General features: G+C 51.9%; 1 protein-coding gene across 1 annotated transcript in view; it reads left to right on the forward strand.

The window, feature by feature from the left end:
- The window catches only part of LOC106577377 (transcription factor COE3), a 217,881-nt gene that overhangs the window by 171,485 nt on the left and 29,418 nt on the right, over positions 1-16,978 (forward strand). Inside the window, exon 12 of the mRNA XM_082964544.1 lies at positions 3,880-4,173. Coding sequence (XP_082820670.1) covers positions 3,880-4,173 — 294 coding nt within the window. The remainder of the gene's footprint in view (positions 1-3,879; positions 4,174-16,978) is intronic.

Consider the following 16,978-nt stretch of genomic DNA (forward strand, 5'->3'; position numbering starts at 1 on the left):
AGCGTACTGTAGAGGTTCAGTATGGCGTGTTTATGTGGACCACTTTCCCTGTTTGTGAACAGATGTGAGCAGAGCAAGGAAGATGTTCTCTCTCATCTGCTGTACACCCTGTATTGAAGAGAGGGAGACTTAAAAAGCCATTACTCAACTGTGACTCAATGAGGCCTCATGTTTCTACTAGAAAGGTCCCGGTACGTTACGGGATCAATGAAACTGATCAGCTCACTGTATAGTAAAGAGAAGTATCCACCCACAACCCTCCACATTCTCTACACTACATGTGGTAGTCACTTAAAAATGGCCCGTTCTTGGCTAGCATCCACCTTCACAATGGTTAGCATCTATCTTCACAACTGCTAGCATCCACCTTCACAACGACTAGCATCCACCTTCACAACGGCTAGCATCCACCTTCACAGCGGCTAGCATCCACCTTCACAATGGCTAGCATCCAACTTCACAATGGCTAGCATCCACCTTAACAATGGCTAGCATCTACCTTCACAATGGCTAGCATCCACCTTCACAACGGCTAGCATCCACCTTCACAATGGCTAGCATCCAACTTCACAATGGCTAGCATCTACCTTCACAACTGCTAGCATCCACCTTCACAATGGCTAGCATTCACCTTCACAACGGCTAGCATCCACCTTCACAGCGGCTAGCATCCACCTTCACAACGGCTAGCATCCACCTTCACAATGGCTAGCATCCACCTTCACAGCGGTTAGCATCCACCTTCACAACGGCTAGCATCCACCTTCACAATGGCTAGCATAAACTTTCACAACGGCTAGCATCCACCTTCACAGCGGCTAGCATCCACCTTCACAACGGCTAGCATCCATCTTCACAATGGCTAGCATCCACCTTCACAACGGCTAGCATCCACCTTCACAGCGGCTAGCATCCACCTTCACAACGGCTAGAATCCACCTTCACAACGGCTAGCATCCATCTTCACAATGCAAACTACACAATTCACCAACCAGCCTAGAAACCAAACTGTTATGACATCACAACACAGAGGTGTTTACAGGTCTTTGGTGTTCGTTGAGATGTGTCTGTAGTGTCAACAGCATCGGTGAGTCTGCTGGTTTAAAGAGACAGTCGATCATTATTTTCCTTCACAGCCAACACAAACGGGCTGTCTCAGAGGTCATCGCTCTTTAAACAAATGACTTCGTCTTCGTACTCGAAGCTGAAAATTTGCCCCCTTTAATTGCCTCCCACACTGCCTCTCTCTCTCTCTCTCTCTCTCTCCCTCTCAGTGCCTCGTGGCGTTGGACTGCTGGGTCAAGTGGTGTTGGATTTAAAACGTCAGTTAAATGTTACATGTTGAATGGTGGCAGCAGGGCAGGAATAATGAGGACACACAGAGGAAGGATCCAGAAGGCTGACTCTGAATGGGGTTGGACATACATATAAACTGTAGGGGTGCACGGGTCTAATGGTATGTGTAACTCTGGTGTTAAAGGGGCCTTTATCTGATGCTTTCCCATTGTGTCGTTCTGTGTGAGCCATGCTGTTACTGTTAGTGTAGCTGGGGCCTGAACAACCTTCTACACTAGTACCTCGTATAGTTGTAACCTTGTACGCTGTACAATTGTATCCTTGTACGCTGTACATTTGTAACCTTGTGCGTTGTACATTTGTATCCTTGTACGCTGTACATTTGTAACCTTGTACGTTGTACATTTGTAACCTTGTACGCTGTACATTTGTAACCTTGTACGCTGTACATTTGTAACCTTGTACGCTGTACATTTGTAACCTTGTACGCTGTACATTTGCAACCTTGTACGCTGTACATTTGCAACCTTGTACGCTGTACATTTGTAACCTTGTACGCTGTACATTTGTAACCATGTACGCTGTACATTTGTAACCTTGTACGCTGTACATTTGTATCCTTGTACGCTGTACATTTGTATCCTTGTACGCTGTACATTTGTAACCTTGTACGCTGTACATTTGTATCCTTGTACGCTGTACATTTGTAACCTTGTACGCTGTACATTTGTATCCTTGTACGCTGTACATTTGTAACCTTGTACCTTGTATACCTGTATGTCTGGTCCACTATCATGGCTATTTCAGGCTCCAGCCTTGTATCCTTCTTCCTTCCCGATAGAAAATGGTACAGCTGTTTATCAGTCCTATAGCTGTCTGTTCCTCTTCTCTTCTGTCCAATCCTTTGTGTCCTTTGAAGATCCGCTTGTTCTCGCTGTGTTTTTGTTGTTGTTGTGCTTTAACCTTGTTTTGTTCCTTGTTCCGCCGCGTCTTTTGTTACCCACAAGGCCGTTTGTGGTGGCAGGCGAGTGTCTGATACCTGTATCGGTTATCCATTGATCAGGCCTGGCAGCAGGAACAGGCTGTCAGGAAGATCCCAGAGAAATCAAAGAGCTTCCTTCTGTGTTTTGTCTTCCTGCCAATACTCCTCACTGTAATAAGTCATCCAGCGCTGAGCAGGCACTTTTTAACAGGACCTTCCAGATGTTACGTTTAAGCCCCTTCTATTGGATTGGACGGAGAAACTTGTTTCTTACTCCCTTTGTTGTCCTATCGGCTTGTTAGTAGCTGCTCTGATGAGTTCAGCTAAAAATAAAAAATAAAAAAAATATTTGCCTAAAAATGTTGGCAGACACTTTTTTATTTTTATTATATTACCTGAAATTTGGAGACAGACAGAGATATTTTCTTCTTGTGTGGGAGTGAGAAAGGGAGTGAGAAAGGGAGTGAGAAAGGGAGTGAAAAAGGGAGTGAGAAAGGGAGTGAGAAAGGGAGTGAGAAAGAAGGAATGAGAGAGCGAGAGAGAGAGTGATGAATCACAGAGCAAGAGGACGGAGATAGAGGAGAAAGAGGTGTGACTTGTGGTTGAGAGGTAATAGAGTCTTTATCATGGCTGCTGCCTCTTGAACACCCTTTATAACCCACCCTGAACTATGACAGGCTTCAGGAATAAACCTCAGCATTGCCTCTAATTGCATCAAAGCTATTGCTTTCTATTTAGGCATGGAGGCACGATTACTGACAGCCTGCATGGCCTTTCTGCCTCGCTGGAGGCCAGGGGAGGGAATAAAGACCGTGCCGACTGGGCTATCATACCGCCGACACTATTTGTCCTAATCAGTGACACTCATTTAACAGAATTGCTTAAAATGAACTATATCTCATACAGAAATGGTACATTTTACAGACCGCCATTCATCACAGGGAAATTGTGGTTGCCGGTAAACCTTTCCTTTACTTACAATGGGGATGGTGAGACATGCATCAAAATGCCCCCCCCCCCAAAAAAAGAAGATTTGCGAGGGAGAGCTGTCACACATTTATCAGGGAAAAAGGAACATTATTTGTTAATTTCCCAACCCGGCCCCTGACAGAGTGCTTCATCTTGTGGTCCCGTGCTGACCACCATGGTCCTTTCTGTTAGGAGGACAAGTCAAGCACATTTCTTTTTTTTTTTTTGCGGCTGCTTCTCTCTAACAAGATCCATTTGTCTATCAGCGTACGACACCTCTCTCCATCTCTCCATTCCTCCATACCTTCCTTTTCCACTCCAGAAGAATTTGACCAGCCGCTGGACTCTGTTTGTCTGTTACTCTCTGTGGATTTGGGTTCTTCAGTACGGTAGAGCCTGGGATCTAGCATTGGCCAGAGGAGGGTTGATAAATCACAAAGTTTTCTTGTCAAGGTGAATCTATCGACTTTACTGCACCAAAAAACTGAGGAAATGTAGAAGAGAGGAGACAGCCATTCATCATCCCAAAAAAGGACAAAGGGGTCATTTCACCGCTTCACTCAAATAAAGAAGACTGGAGATGTACTGTTGAAGTGTTCCTGGTCTTCTCCAGGCCTCCCTATTGGACACAGGTCCAGGCCTCCCTATTGGACGCAGGTCCAGGACTCACTATTGGACACAGGTCCAGGGCTACCTATTGGACGCAGGTCCAGGGCTCCCTATTGTCCGCAGGTCCAGGGCTCCCTATTGGATGCAGGTCCAGGGCTCCCTATTGTCCGCAGGTCCAGGCCTCACTATTGGACACAGGTCCAGGGCTCCCTATTGTCCGCAGGTCCAGGGCTCCCTATTGGGTGCAGGTCCAGGCCTCCCTATTGGACGCAGGTCCAGGCCCCCCTATTGTCCGCAGGTCCAGGGCTCCCTATTGGGTACAGGTCCAAAGTAGTGCACTATATATTGAATAGTGTATCCAGAATCTCCAGGTCTTCAGCAGCACTGTAGCACCAGAACCAGACTTCCTCTGCCATGTTCATTTAAAATCCATTATCACCAGTCCCAGGTCCAGGTTTCCCTTCCTGTCTTGTTATAATGTATGTCCATCATACCATTTCCTAACCATTTATCCTGAAACTGGGTTCTAATGCTATTTATTAGCGCAGTCACTCTCTCATTTATTTTTTACAATTTTTTCTCCCCAATTTCGTGATGTCCAATTGGTAGTTATGGTCTTGTTCCATCGCTGCAACTCTGCTACGGACTTGGGAGAAGCGGAGGTCGAGAGTCTTGCGTCCTCCGAAACACGACCCTACCAAGCTGCACTGCTTCTTGACACACTGCTCGCTTAACGCGAAAGCCAGCCGCACCAATGTGTTGGAGGAAACACCGTACAGCTGGCGACTGAGGTCAGCCTGCAGGCGCCCGTCCCGCCACAAGGAGTCGCTAGAGCGTGATGGGACAAGGAAATCCCTGCCCGGCCAAACCATCCCCTAACCCAGACGACGCTGGGCCAATTGTACGCTGCCTCATGGGTCTCCCGGTCACGGCGGGCTGTGACACAGTCTGGGATCGAACCCGGGTCTGTAGTGACGCCTCACGCACTGCAATGCACCGCTGCGCAACTCGGGAGGCCTCTCTCCCTCTCCCTCTCTCTCCCTCCCTCTCTTTTAAAACTTAGATGTTTTGAGGTAGTAAAGATCACAACACATGGTGCTTTACAAACCCTGCTCCCAAACAACAAACCCTGCTCCCAAACAACAAACCCTGCTCCCAAACAACAAACCCTGCTCCCAAACAACAAACCCTGCTCCCAAACAACAAACCCTGCTGCCAAACAACAAACCCTGCTCCCAAACAACAAACCCTGCTCCCAAACAACATACCCTGCTCCCAAACAATATACCCTGCTGCCAAACAACATACCCTGCTCCCAAACAACAAACCCTGCTCCCAAACAACAAACCCTGCTCCCAAACAACAAACCCTGGCCCCCTATAAAAAAATACTAACAAAAAAACAAAACTATTTCTTGTTAAATACTAGCTAGCTCCTGTTTCAGCCTTTATCTCTATACTATCTACAGTACAATCCACCAGGCTCCCTCCTCCTCCTCCCCACCCCACGGACTGAGCTCTCTCCAACTCTTTCTCCCTTTCTCTCTCTCTCTCTCTCTCTCTCTCTCTCTCTCTCTCTCTCTCTCTCCCTCTCCCCTCTCCCTCTCCCTCTCTCCCTCTCCCTCTCTCCCTTTCCCATTGTGAAGGTGGATGCTAGCCATTGTGAAGGTGAATGCTAGCCATTGTGAAGGTGGTCCGGCCCACTCTACACTACTTTGTAAAGAGTGTTGTTTGAATGCAATCCAATAGTTGTGGCCTAGCTAGGGTTGTTTCTCTCTTCACAGTGCATAAGACAGTCGAGTTATTATCTTCCTGGTGTGGTGCGTTGTCAAATCACCTTTATTTACGTCAGACACCCGACCCGGGCCAACCCGACCGCCGACTGATTCATGTGCTGTGGTGTGAAGGCAATGCCACATCTCACCAGGCCTGGTCGTCAGGAGAGGAGTTGGGGTCCTTGTGCCAATGGAACATCTGGGGGTCTGGTTTGGTTAGGATGGGAGGTGAGGTGGGAGTAGAGGGAGGGGTAGGGTGGGAGGTGAGGTGGGAGTAGAGGGAGGGGTAGGGTGGGAGGTGGGGAGGGAGTAGAGGGAGGTGAGGGGTAGGCTGGGAGGTGTGGTGTGGTGGAAGTAGAGGGAGGGGTAGGATGGGAGGTGAGGTGTGGTGGAAGTAGAGGGAGGTGAGGGTAGGTGGAGTAGAGGGAGGGGTAGGGTGGGAGGTGAGGTGAGGTGGGACTAGAGGGAGGGAGAGGGTAGGGTGGTGAGGTGAGGTGGATGTAGAGGGAGGGGTAGGGTGGGTGGTGAGGTGAGGTGGGACTAGAGGGAGGGGTAGGATGGGAGGTGAGGTGTGGTGGAAGTAGAGGGAGGGGTAGGGTGGGAGGTAGGGTGAGGTGGGACTAGAGGGAGGAGAGGGTAGGGTGGGAGGTAGGGTGAGGTGGGACTAGAGGGAGGAGAGGGTAGGGTGGGAGGTGAGGTGTGGTGGAAGTAGAGGGAGGAGAGGGTAGGGTGGGAGGTGAGGTGAGGTGGGACTAGAGGGAGGAGAGGGTAGGGTGGGAGGTGAGGTGAGGTGAGGTGGGACTAGAGGGAGGAGAGGGTAGGGTGGGAGGTGAGGTGAGGTGGAAGTAGAGGGAGGAGAGGGTAGGGTGGGAGGTGACGTGAGGTGGGACTAGAGGGAGGTGAGGGTAGGATGGGAGGTGAGGTGAGGTGGGACTAGAGGGAGGAGAGGGTAGGGTGGGAGGTGAGGTGAGGTGGAAGTAGAGGGAGGGGTAGGGTGGGAGGTGAGGTGAGGTGGGACTAGAGGGAGGAGAGGGTAGGGTGGGAGGTGAGGTGAGGTGGGACTAGAGGGAGGAGAGGGTAGGGTGGGAGGTGAGGTGAGGTGGAAGTAGAGGGAGGGGTAGGGTGGGAGGTGAGGTGAGGTGGGACTAGAGGGAGGAGAGGGTAGGGTGGGAGGTGAGGTGAGGTGGGACTAGAGGGAGGAGAGGGTAGGGTGGGAGGTGAGGTGAGGTGGAAGTAGAGGGAGGGGTAGGGTGGGAGGTGAGGTGAGGTGGGACTAGAGGGAGGAGAGGGTATAATACCTGTGTCGGTTCAAAGTTCATGAAATTTCTATGAGCATTGATCTGTCGCCATTGATTTTTAAATGTTTTATTCGGCTGCTAGATCTTTTGAAGTTTTAATTTGCGGAGCGTTTTATTTTCTGGGAGAGTTCCCACCGGTGTCAGAGTGTATACGCGTGACGTATTGACTGGAACGCTTTGTGAAAAGGGGTCTAAATTCAAACTACTGTAGTTGAAGGGAATATTGTAGTCGCCATTTTTCAACAGTTTGTCCTTCTGTTTAAAACACCGGATGACGTTAGATATCCTTTTTGGTAAGGTTTCTGTTTGGTGTGAAAAAGCGTAGTGTTTCTAGTAGATCAGTAGCAATCAGTCGAGGTTCTGGAGTGTTCAATCATTTCATCCTGGCAGTCTATTTCACCTGGTCATGTTCACCTAGTTACCTCTCCCTGGAACATTTCATATCTTCAAGGTGATATAATTGCTATTGGCGTTTTCTACCCTCTGATCCGCCAGGTTAATGTGTAAACGACTTGTCAGCAAATAGCACTTTGTCCCTGGAATCACCAACACCCCCTCCAGGGGAATGACTTTAGAGGAGCAATTTGATTTGACTTTATTTAATTTTTTACACATTACCAGTGTTCCCTTTTTTTTTATATCTGTAGTGGAGTATAGAACAGACCCTCTGTCCTTCTCCCGCCCTGGTTCACAGTAACAGCATCCTCCCTGGCAGAGATAGTGGAGTATAGAACAGACCCTCTGTCCTTCTCCCTCCCTGGTTCACAGTAACAGCAGCCTCCCTGGCAGAGATAGTGGAGTATAGAACAGACCCTCTGTCCTTCTCCCTCCCTGGTCCACAGTAACAGCAGCCTCCCTGGCAGAGATAGTGGAGTATAGAACAGACCCTCTGTCCTTCTCCCTCCCTGGTTCACAGTAACAGCAGCCTCCCTGGCAGAGATAGTGGAGTATAGAACAGACCCTCAGTCCTTCTCCCTCCCTGGTTCACAGTAACAGCATCCTCCCTGGCAGAGATAGTGGAGTATAGAACAGACCCTCTGTCCTTCTCCCTCCCTGGTTCACAGTAACAGCATCATCCCTGGCAGAGATAGTGGAGTATAGAACAGACCCTCTGTCCTTCTCCCTCCCTGGTTCACAGTAACAGCATCCTCCCTGGCAGAGATAGTGGAGTATAGAATAGACCCTCTGTCCTTCTCCCTCCCTGGTTCACAGTAACAGCATCCTCCCTGGCAGAGATAGTGGAGTATAGAACAGACCCTCTGTCCTTCTCCCTCCCTGGTTCACAGTAATAGCATCCTCCCTGGCAGAGATAGTGGAGTATAGAACAGACCCTCTGTCCTTCTCCCTCCCTGGTTCACAGTAACAGCAGCCTGCCTGCTACGTCTCAGTCGGACTCGACAACAACAGCAGACTCTCTGGTTGACATGGTGTTGTATTTTCAAGGCCTGCTCAAAAAAAACAGTAATAATGAGGGTGGTCTGTTTTCAGCGAGGACAAAACTAACTGAATTATTACCAACGCATGATTGGGAAGTAGCAGGAAGATGAGCATTATTAAAATGAAAATGGAACTCATTTATAGCCTGAACCCAGCAGCTGGCGGGAGCAGACCAAGGTTGTGTCCCAAATGACACCATATTCCCTATGGACCCTGGTCAAATCTAGTGCACTACGTAGGGAATAGGGTGCCATTTTGGGGGTGCATTCCAAATGAATCCCTTCCTGTTTTTATTAAGGGAGTCAGATTATTCAGTCAGGAGGAAGAAATGAGAGTAAATTACCCCAGCTGTTCCTGGTCTTCTCTCTCTCCCTCTCTCTCTTCTCCCTCTCTCTCTCTTCTCCCTCTCTCTTCTCCCTCTCTCTTCTCCCTCTCTCTCTTCTTCCTCTCTCTCTTCTTCCTCTCTCTCTTCTCTCTCTTCTCCCTCTCTCTCTTCCCCCTCTCTCTCTTCCCCCTCTCTCTCTTCTCCCTCTCTCTTCCCCCTCTCTCTTCTCCCTCTCTCTTCCCCCTCTCTCTCTTCTCCCTCTCTCTCTTCTCCCTCTCGCTCTTCTCTCTCTTCTCCCTCTCTCTTCTCCCTCTCTCTCTTCCCCCTCTCTCTTCTCCCTCTCTCTTCTCCCTTTCTCTCTTCTCCCTCTCTCTTCTCCCTCTCTCTCTTCTCCTTCTCTCTCTTCTCTCTCTTCTCCCTCTCTCTTCTCCCTCTCTCTCTTCCCCCTCTCTCTCTTCTCCCTCTCTCTTCCCCCTCTCTCTTCTCCCTCTCTCTTCCCCTCTCTCTCTTCTCCCTCTCTCTCTTCTCCCTCTCTCTTCCCTCTCTCTTCTCCCTCTCTCTTCTCCTCTCTCTCTCTCCCTCTCTCTTCCCTCTCTCTTCTCCCTCTCTCTTCCTCTCTCTTCCCTCTCTCTCCTCTCTCTTCTCTTCTCCCTCTCTCTTCCCTCTCTCTCCTCTCTCTCTCTCTCTTCCCTCTCTCTTCTCCCTCTCTCTTCCTCTCTCTTCTCCCTCTCTCTTCCCTCTCTCTTCTCCCTCTCTCTCTTCTCTCTCTCTCTCTTCCCTCTCTCTTCCCTCTCTCTCTCTCTCCTCTCTCTTCCCTCTCTCTTCTCCCTCTCTCTTCCCCTCTCTCTTCTCCCTCTCTCTTCTCCCTCTCTCTTCCCTCTCTCTTCCTATCTCTTCTCCCTCTCTCTTCCCTCTCTCTTCTCCCTCTCTCTTCCCTATCTCTTCTCCCTCTCTCTTCCTCTCTCTTCCCTCTCTCTTCCCTCTCTCTTCCCCTCTCTCTTCTCCTCTCTCTTCTCCCTCTCTCTTCCCTATCTCTTCTCCCTCTCTCTTCCTCTCTCTTCTCCCTCTCTCTTCCCTCTCTCTTCTCCCTCTCTCTTCCTCTCTCTTCTCCCTCTCTCTTCCTCTCTCTTCTCCCTCTCTCTTCCCTCTCTCTTCTCCCTCTCTCTTCTCTCTCTTCTCCCTCTCTCTTCCCTCTCTCTTCCCTATCTCTTCTCCCTCTCTCTTCCCTCTCTCTTCTCCCTCTCTCTCTCCCTCTCTCTTCTCCCTCTCTCTTCCCTCTCTCTCTCCCTCTCTCTTCTCCTCTCTCTTCTCCCTCTCTCTTCCCTCTCTCTTCTCCCTCTCTCTTCCCCTCTCTCTTCTCCCTCTCTCTTCCCTCTCTCTCTCCCTCTCTCTTCCCTCTCTCTTCTCCCTCTCTCTTCCTCTCTCTTCTCCCTCTCTCTTCCCTCTCTCTTCTCCCTCTCTCTTCCCTCTCTCTTCTCCCTCTCTCTTCTCCTCTCTCTCTTCTCCCTCTCTCTTCTCCCTCTCTCTTCCCCTCTCTCTTCTCCCTCTCTCTTCTCCTCTCTCTTCTCCCTCTCTCTTCCCTCTCTCTTCCCTATCTCTTCTCCCTCTCTCTTCTCCCTCTCTCTCTTCTCCCTCTCTCTCTCTCTCTCTCTCTTCCCCTCTCTCTCTTCCCCTCTCTCTCTTCTCCGTCTCTCTTCCCCCTCTCTCTCTTCTCCCTCTCTCTTCTTCCTCTCTCTTCTCCCTCTCTCTCTTCTCCCTCTCTCTTCCCCCGCTCTCTCTTCTCCCTCTCTCTTCTCCCTCTCTCTTCTCTCTTCTCTCTCTCTCTTTCCCTCTCTTCTCCCTCTCTCTTCCCCCTCTCTCTTCTTCCTCTCTCTTCCCCCTCTCTCTTTTCTTCTCCCTCTTCTCCTTCCTCCCTCTCTTCCCTCTCTTCTCACACTCTCTTCTCACACTCTCTCTCTCTCTCTCTCTTCTCTCTCTCTCCTCCCTTTCTCTTCCCCCTCTCTCTCTTCTCCCTCTCTCTTCAATCTCTCTTTTCCCTCTCTTCTCCCTCTCTCTTCCCTCTCTCTTCTCCCTCTCTCTTCCCTCTCTCTTCTCTTCTCCCTCCTCCCTCTCTTCCCTCTCTTCTCACACTCTCTTCTCACACTCTCTTCCCCTCTCTCTTTCCCCTCTCCCTCCCTCCTTCAGAACCCCCTGTAAAACAATGGGCTTCTGGCGTTAAAAGACACTTCCCGTCCATGTTTTGGTTTCTCAGTGTGTGTGTGTGTGTGTGTGTGTGTGTGTGTGTGTGTGTGTGTGTACATTTTACTGTACTTGTGAGTACTGGAAGTCTTCACAACAATAGTAAACCACTTAAAACTCAGAGGTGATGACATTTTGACGGTCCTTCACTTGTAAGAAGGTTACTTTAGGCTCAGGGTTAAGGTTAGAATTAGGGTTTGAGTTAGGGGGTTAAGGTTAGAATTAGGGTTTGAGTTAGGGGTTAAGTCTAGGGTTGGGGTTTGAGTTAGGGGTTAAGGTTAGAATTAGGGTTCGAGTTAGGGGTTAAGGTTAGAAATAGGGTTTGAGTTAGGGGTTAAGGTTAGAATTATGGTTTGAGTTAGGGGTTAAGGTTAGAATTAGGGTTTGAGTTAGGGGTTAAGGCTAGGGTTAGGGTTAGGGAAAATAGGATGTTGAATGTTAATCAATTTGTTGGTCGCCTAAAAGTCCTCACAAGTATACTAAGACAGCATACAGGTTATCAATGGCTGTTATCATGTGATCTGATAGGAGGTTATCAATAGCTGTTGTCATGTGATCTGATAGGAGGTTATCAATGGCTGTTGTCATGTGATCTGATAGGAGTTTATCAATGGCTGTTGTCATGTGATCTGATAGGAGGTTATCAGTGGCTGTTATCATGTGATCTGATTACAAGTTATCAATGGCTGTTATCATGTGATCTGATAGGAGGTTATCAATGGCTGTTATCATGTGATCTGATAGGAGGTTATCAATGGCTGTTATCATGTAATCTGATAGGAGGTTATCAATGGCTGTTATCATGTGATCTGATAGGAGGTTATCAATGGCTGTTATCATGTGATCTGATAGGAGGTTATCAATGGCTGTTATCATGTGATCTGATAGGAGGGTTATCAATGGCTGTTATCATGTGATCTGATAGGAGGTTATCAATGGCTGTTATCATGTGATCTGATAGGAGGTTATCAGTGGCTGTTATCATGTGATCTGATAGGAGGTTATCAATGGCTGTTATAATGTGATCTGGGGGTATGGGTTCTGTATTTTCTATTGTGTTGTTATTATGCCATAGTTCTCATATTGTAAAATAAAGGCTTGTCTCTGCCAAGCATCTAGTGTTGTACAATGAGTCGCTTTACTGAAGAATGTTGTTTCTGTGAGAACAAGGTCAAAGCTTTCCATCATTTAAGCACACACACACACACACACACACACACACACACCACACACACACACACACACACACACACACACACACACACCACACACACACACACACACACACACACACACACACACACCACACACACACACACATTTCACGTGCAGTAATCATCTAAGCAGTGTGTTTTCTGTAAGGATCCAGAGTCTCAACATCCTCTGATCTAAATGAGGTCTGATGAAGCTAATTACCATCAGGATCCCAACCTGACCCCAGTCAGTACCTCACTTTACAGTCACCTGCAGCAGGAGAAGGTGTGTGTGTGTGTGTGTGTGTGTGTGTGTGTGTGTGTGTGTGTGTGTGTGTGTGTGTGTGTGTGTGTGTGTGTGTGTGTGTGTGTGTGTGTGTGTGTGTGTGTGTGTGTGTGCGTGTGTGTGTGTGTGTGCACATGCCTGCATGTGCCTAGGTCCTCTCCTCGTCTTCCTTTCCCTGTCGTTTACCAAATCAGGATAAAGGCAGAGCATCTGAGCTCATTACCAAACACATCTTCTCCCTGGTGAAAGACCTGCATCGTTCATCACAGGCCTTAAACAGACATGAGCGCGGTTTGATTTAACGCTAAGCCTTAGCTGAGGACAAGGCCTGGTCTGGAACACAGAGAACAGGAAGAGCTAACAAACAACACTATGATGGGACATATCTAACACAGGACTAGATAGTAGCCAGACAACACTATGATGGGACATATCTAACACAGGACTAGATAGTAGCCAGACAACACTATGATGGGACATATCTAACACAGGACTAGATAGTAGCCAGACAACACTATGATGGGACATATCTAACACAGGACTAGATAGTAGCCAGACAACACTATGATGGGACATATCTAACAAAGGACTAGATAGTAGCCAGACAACACTATGATGGGACATATCTAACACAGGACTAGATAGTAGCCAGACAAACACTATGATGGGACATATCTAACACAGGACTAGATAGTATCCAGACAACACTATGATGGGACATATCTAACACAGGACTAGATAGTAGCCAGACAACACTATGATGGGACATATCTAACACAGGACTAGATAGTAGCCAGACAACACTATGATGGGACATATCTAACACAGGACTAGATAGTAGCCAGACAACACTATGATGGGACATATCTAACACAGGACTAGATAGCAGCCAGACAACACTATGATGGGACATATCTAACACAGGACTAGATAGTAGCCAGACAACACTATGATGGGACATATCTAACACAGGACTAGATAGTAGCCAGACAACACTATGATGGGACATATCTAACACAGGACTAGATAGTAGCCAGACAACACTATGATGGGACATATCTAACACAGGACTAGATAGTAGCCAGGACAACACTATGATGGGACATATCTAACACAGGACTAGATAGCAGCCAGACAACACTATGATGGGACATATCTAACACAGGACTAGATAGTAGCCAGACAACACTATGATGGGACATATCTAACACAGGACTAGATAGTAGCCAGGACAACACCTATGATGGGACATATCTAACACAGGACTAGATAGTAGCCAGACAGAAGTCATGACAGATACCAGCAGTCCGGACATCCATATGTATCCATACATGTAAATATCCGTCTACCTAGTAATTCATGAATATTATCGTCACCCTAGGGGACCTCCACACTCCTCTATGTCCTCTGATCAGGTCACAGTGGGTCCCTCCCTCCCTCATTATCCCACAGGTCAGAGGTCACTAAGCAGAATTGGGAAGAAGTTGGGTGAGATCAATACATATTATCCCTGAGCAAAGCGGAGCTGACAGTTTGAATTGCAGCATATGTTTACCCCCAAACCAGGCAATTTATCTTAATATCAGCGGTGTAATGTGAAGCAGGTGAAAGGTTAGAAAATCTCTCCACCTCATAATACCCAGTTCTAAAAGAGGAGAGTGCTATTGATTGGTTGGGGCTAGGGGCCAAGGGCTGAGGCAGGAGAGGGGCCAAGGGCTGAGGCAGGAGAGGGGCCAAGGGCTGAGGCAGGAGAGGGGCCAAGGGCTGAGGCAGGAGAGGGCAGAGAGCTGAGGCTGGAGAGGGGCCAAGGGCTGGAGGCAGGAGAGGGGCCGAGGGTTGAGGCAGGAGAGGGGCCAAGGGCTGAGGCAGGAGATGGGTAGAGGGCTGAGGCAGGAGAGGGGCAGAGAGCTGAGGCAGGAGAGGGGCAGAAGGGCTGAGGCAGGAGAGGGGGCAGAGGGCTGAGACAGGGAGAGTGGCCAAGGGCTGAGGCAGGAGAGGGGCCAAGGGCTGAGGCAGGAGAGGGGCAGAGGGCTGAGGCAGGAGAGGGGCAGAGGGCTGAGGCAGGAGAGGGGCAGAGGGCTGAGGCAGGAGAGGGGCCAAGGGCAGAGGCAGGAGATGGGTAGAGGGCTGAGGCAGGAGAGGGGCAGAGAGCTGAGGCAGGAGAGGGGCAGAGGGCTGAGGCAGGAGAGGGGCAGAGGGCTGAGACAGGAGAGTGGCCAAGGGCTGAGGCAGGAGAGGGGCCAAGGGCGGAGGCAGGAGAGGGGCAGATGGCTGAGGTAGGAGAGGGGCTGAGGACTGAGGCAGGAGAGGGGCCAAGGGCGGAGGCAGGAGAGGGGCCGAGGGCTGAGGCAGGAGAGGGGCCAAGGGCGGAGGCAGGAGAGGGGCCGAGGGCTGAGGTAGGGAGAGGGGCCAAGGGCGGAGGCAGGAGAGGGGCAGATGGCTGAGGTAGGAGAGGGCTGAGGACTGAGGCAGGAGAGGGGCCAAGGACTGAGGCAGGAGAGGGGCCGAGAAATGGGGAAGGAGAGAGGCCGAGGACTGAGGGCTGACGCAGGAGAGGGGCCGAGGGCTGAGGTAGGAAAGAGGCCGAGGGCTGAGGCAGGAGAGGGGCCGAGGGTTGAGGTAGGAGAGGGGCCAAGGGCTGAGGCAGGAGAGGGGCCAAAGGCTGAGGCAGGATATGGGCCAAGGGCTGAGGCAGTGAGAGGGGCCAAGGGCTGAGGCAGGAGAGGGGCAGAGGGCTGAGGCAGGAGAGGGGCAGAGGGCCTGAGGCAGGAGAGGGGCAGAGGGCTGAGGCAGGAGAGGGGCAGAGGGCTGAGGCAGGAGAGGGGCCAAGGGCAGAGGCAGGAGATGGGTAGAGGGCTGAGGCAGGAGAGGGGCAGAGAGCTGAGGCCGGAGATGGGCAGAGGGCTGAGGCAGGAGAGGGGCAGAGGGCTGAGACAGGAGAGTGGCCAAGCGCTGAGGCAGGAGAGTGGCCAAGTCGGAGGCAGGAGAGGGGCCGAGGGCTGAGGCAGGAGAGGGGCCAAGGGCGGAGGCAGGAGAGGGGCCGAGGGCTGAGGCAGGAGAGGGGCCAAGGGCGGAGGCAGGAGATGGGCCGAGGGCTGAGGCAGGAGAGGGGCCAAGGGCGGAGGCAGGAGAGGGGCAGATGGCTGAGGTAGGAGAGGGGCCTGAGGACTGAGGCAGGAGAGGGGCCAAGGGCGGAGGCAGGAGAGGGGCCGAGGGCTGAGGCAGGAGAGGGGCCAAGGGCGGAGGCAGGAGAGGGCCGAGGGCTGAGGTAGGAGAGGGGCCAAGGGCGGAGGCAGGAGAGGGGCAGATGGCTGAGGTAGGAGAGGGCTGAGGACTGAGGCAGGAGAGGGGGCCGAGAAATGGGGAAGGAGAGAGGCCGAGGAATGAGGGCTGACGCAGGACAGGGGCCGAGGGCTGAGGTAGGAAAGAGGCCGAGGGCTGAGGCAGGAGAGGGGCCGAGGGTTGAGGTAGGAGAGGGGCCAAGGGCTGAGGCAGGAGAGGGGCCAAAGGCTGAGGCAGGATATGGGCCAAGGGCTGAGGCAGGAGAGGGGCCAAGGGCTGAGGCAGGAGAGGGGCAGAGGGCTGAGGCAGGAGAGGGGCAGAGGGCTGAGGCAGGAGAGGGGCAGAGGGCTGAGGCAGGAGAGGGGCAGAGGGCTGAGGCAGGAGAGGGGCCAAGGGCAGAGGCAGGAGAGTGGCCAAGGGCGGAGGCAGGAGAGGGGCAGAGAGCTGAGGCAGGAGAGGGGCAGAGGGCTGAGGCAGGAGAGGGGCAGAGGGCTGAGACAGGAGAGTGGCCAAGCGCTGAGGCAGGAGAGTGGCCAAGGGCGGAGGCAGGAGAGGGGCCGAGGGCTGAGGCAGGAGAGGGGCCAAGGGCGGAGGCAGGAGAGGGGCCGAGGGCTGAGGCAGGAGAGGGGCCAAGGGCGGAGGCAGGAGAGGGCCGAGGGCTGAGGCAGGAGAGGGGCCAAGGGCGGAGGCAGGAGAGGGGCAGATGGCTGAGGTAGGAGAGGGGCTGAGGACTGAGGCAGGAGAGGGGCCAAGGGCGGAGGCAGGAGAGGGGCCGAGGGCTGAGGCAGGAGAGGGGCCAAGGGCGGAGGCAGGAGAGGGCCGAGGGCTGAGGCAGGAGAGGGGCCAAGGGCGGAGGCAGGAGAGGGGCAGATGGCTGAGGTAGGAGAGGGGCTGAGGACTGAGGCAGGAGAGGGGCCAAGGACTGAGGCAGGAGAGGGGCCGAGAAATGGGGAAGGAGAGAGGCCGAGGACTGAGGGCTGAGGCAGGAGAGGGGCCGAGGGCTGAGGTTGGAGAGGGGCAGAGGGCTGAGGCAGGAGAGGGGCCGAAGGCTGAGGCAGGAGGGGGCCGAAGGCTGAGGCAGGAGATGGGCCGAGGGCTGAGATAGGAAAGAGGCCGAGGGCTGAGATAGGAAAGAGGCCGAGGGCTGAGGGGCCGAAGGCTGAGATAGGAGAGGGGCTGAGCGCTGAGGCAGGACAGGGGCCGAGCGCTGAGGCAGGAGAGGAGCGGAGGGCTGAGGTCGGGAGAGGAGAGGAGGGCTGAGGTAGGAGAGGAGCGGAGGGCTGAGGTAG

This window comes from Salmo salar, chromosome 18, assembly GCF_965601325.2.
Source record: "Salmo salar chromosome 18, fSalSal1, whole genome shotgun sequence".
Taxonomy (NCBI): Eukaryota; Metazoa; Chordata; class Actinopteri; order Salmoniformes; family Salmonidae; genus Salmo; species Salmo salar.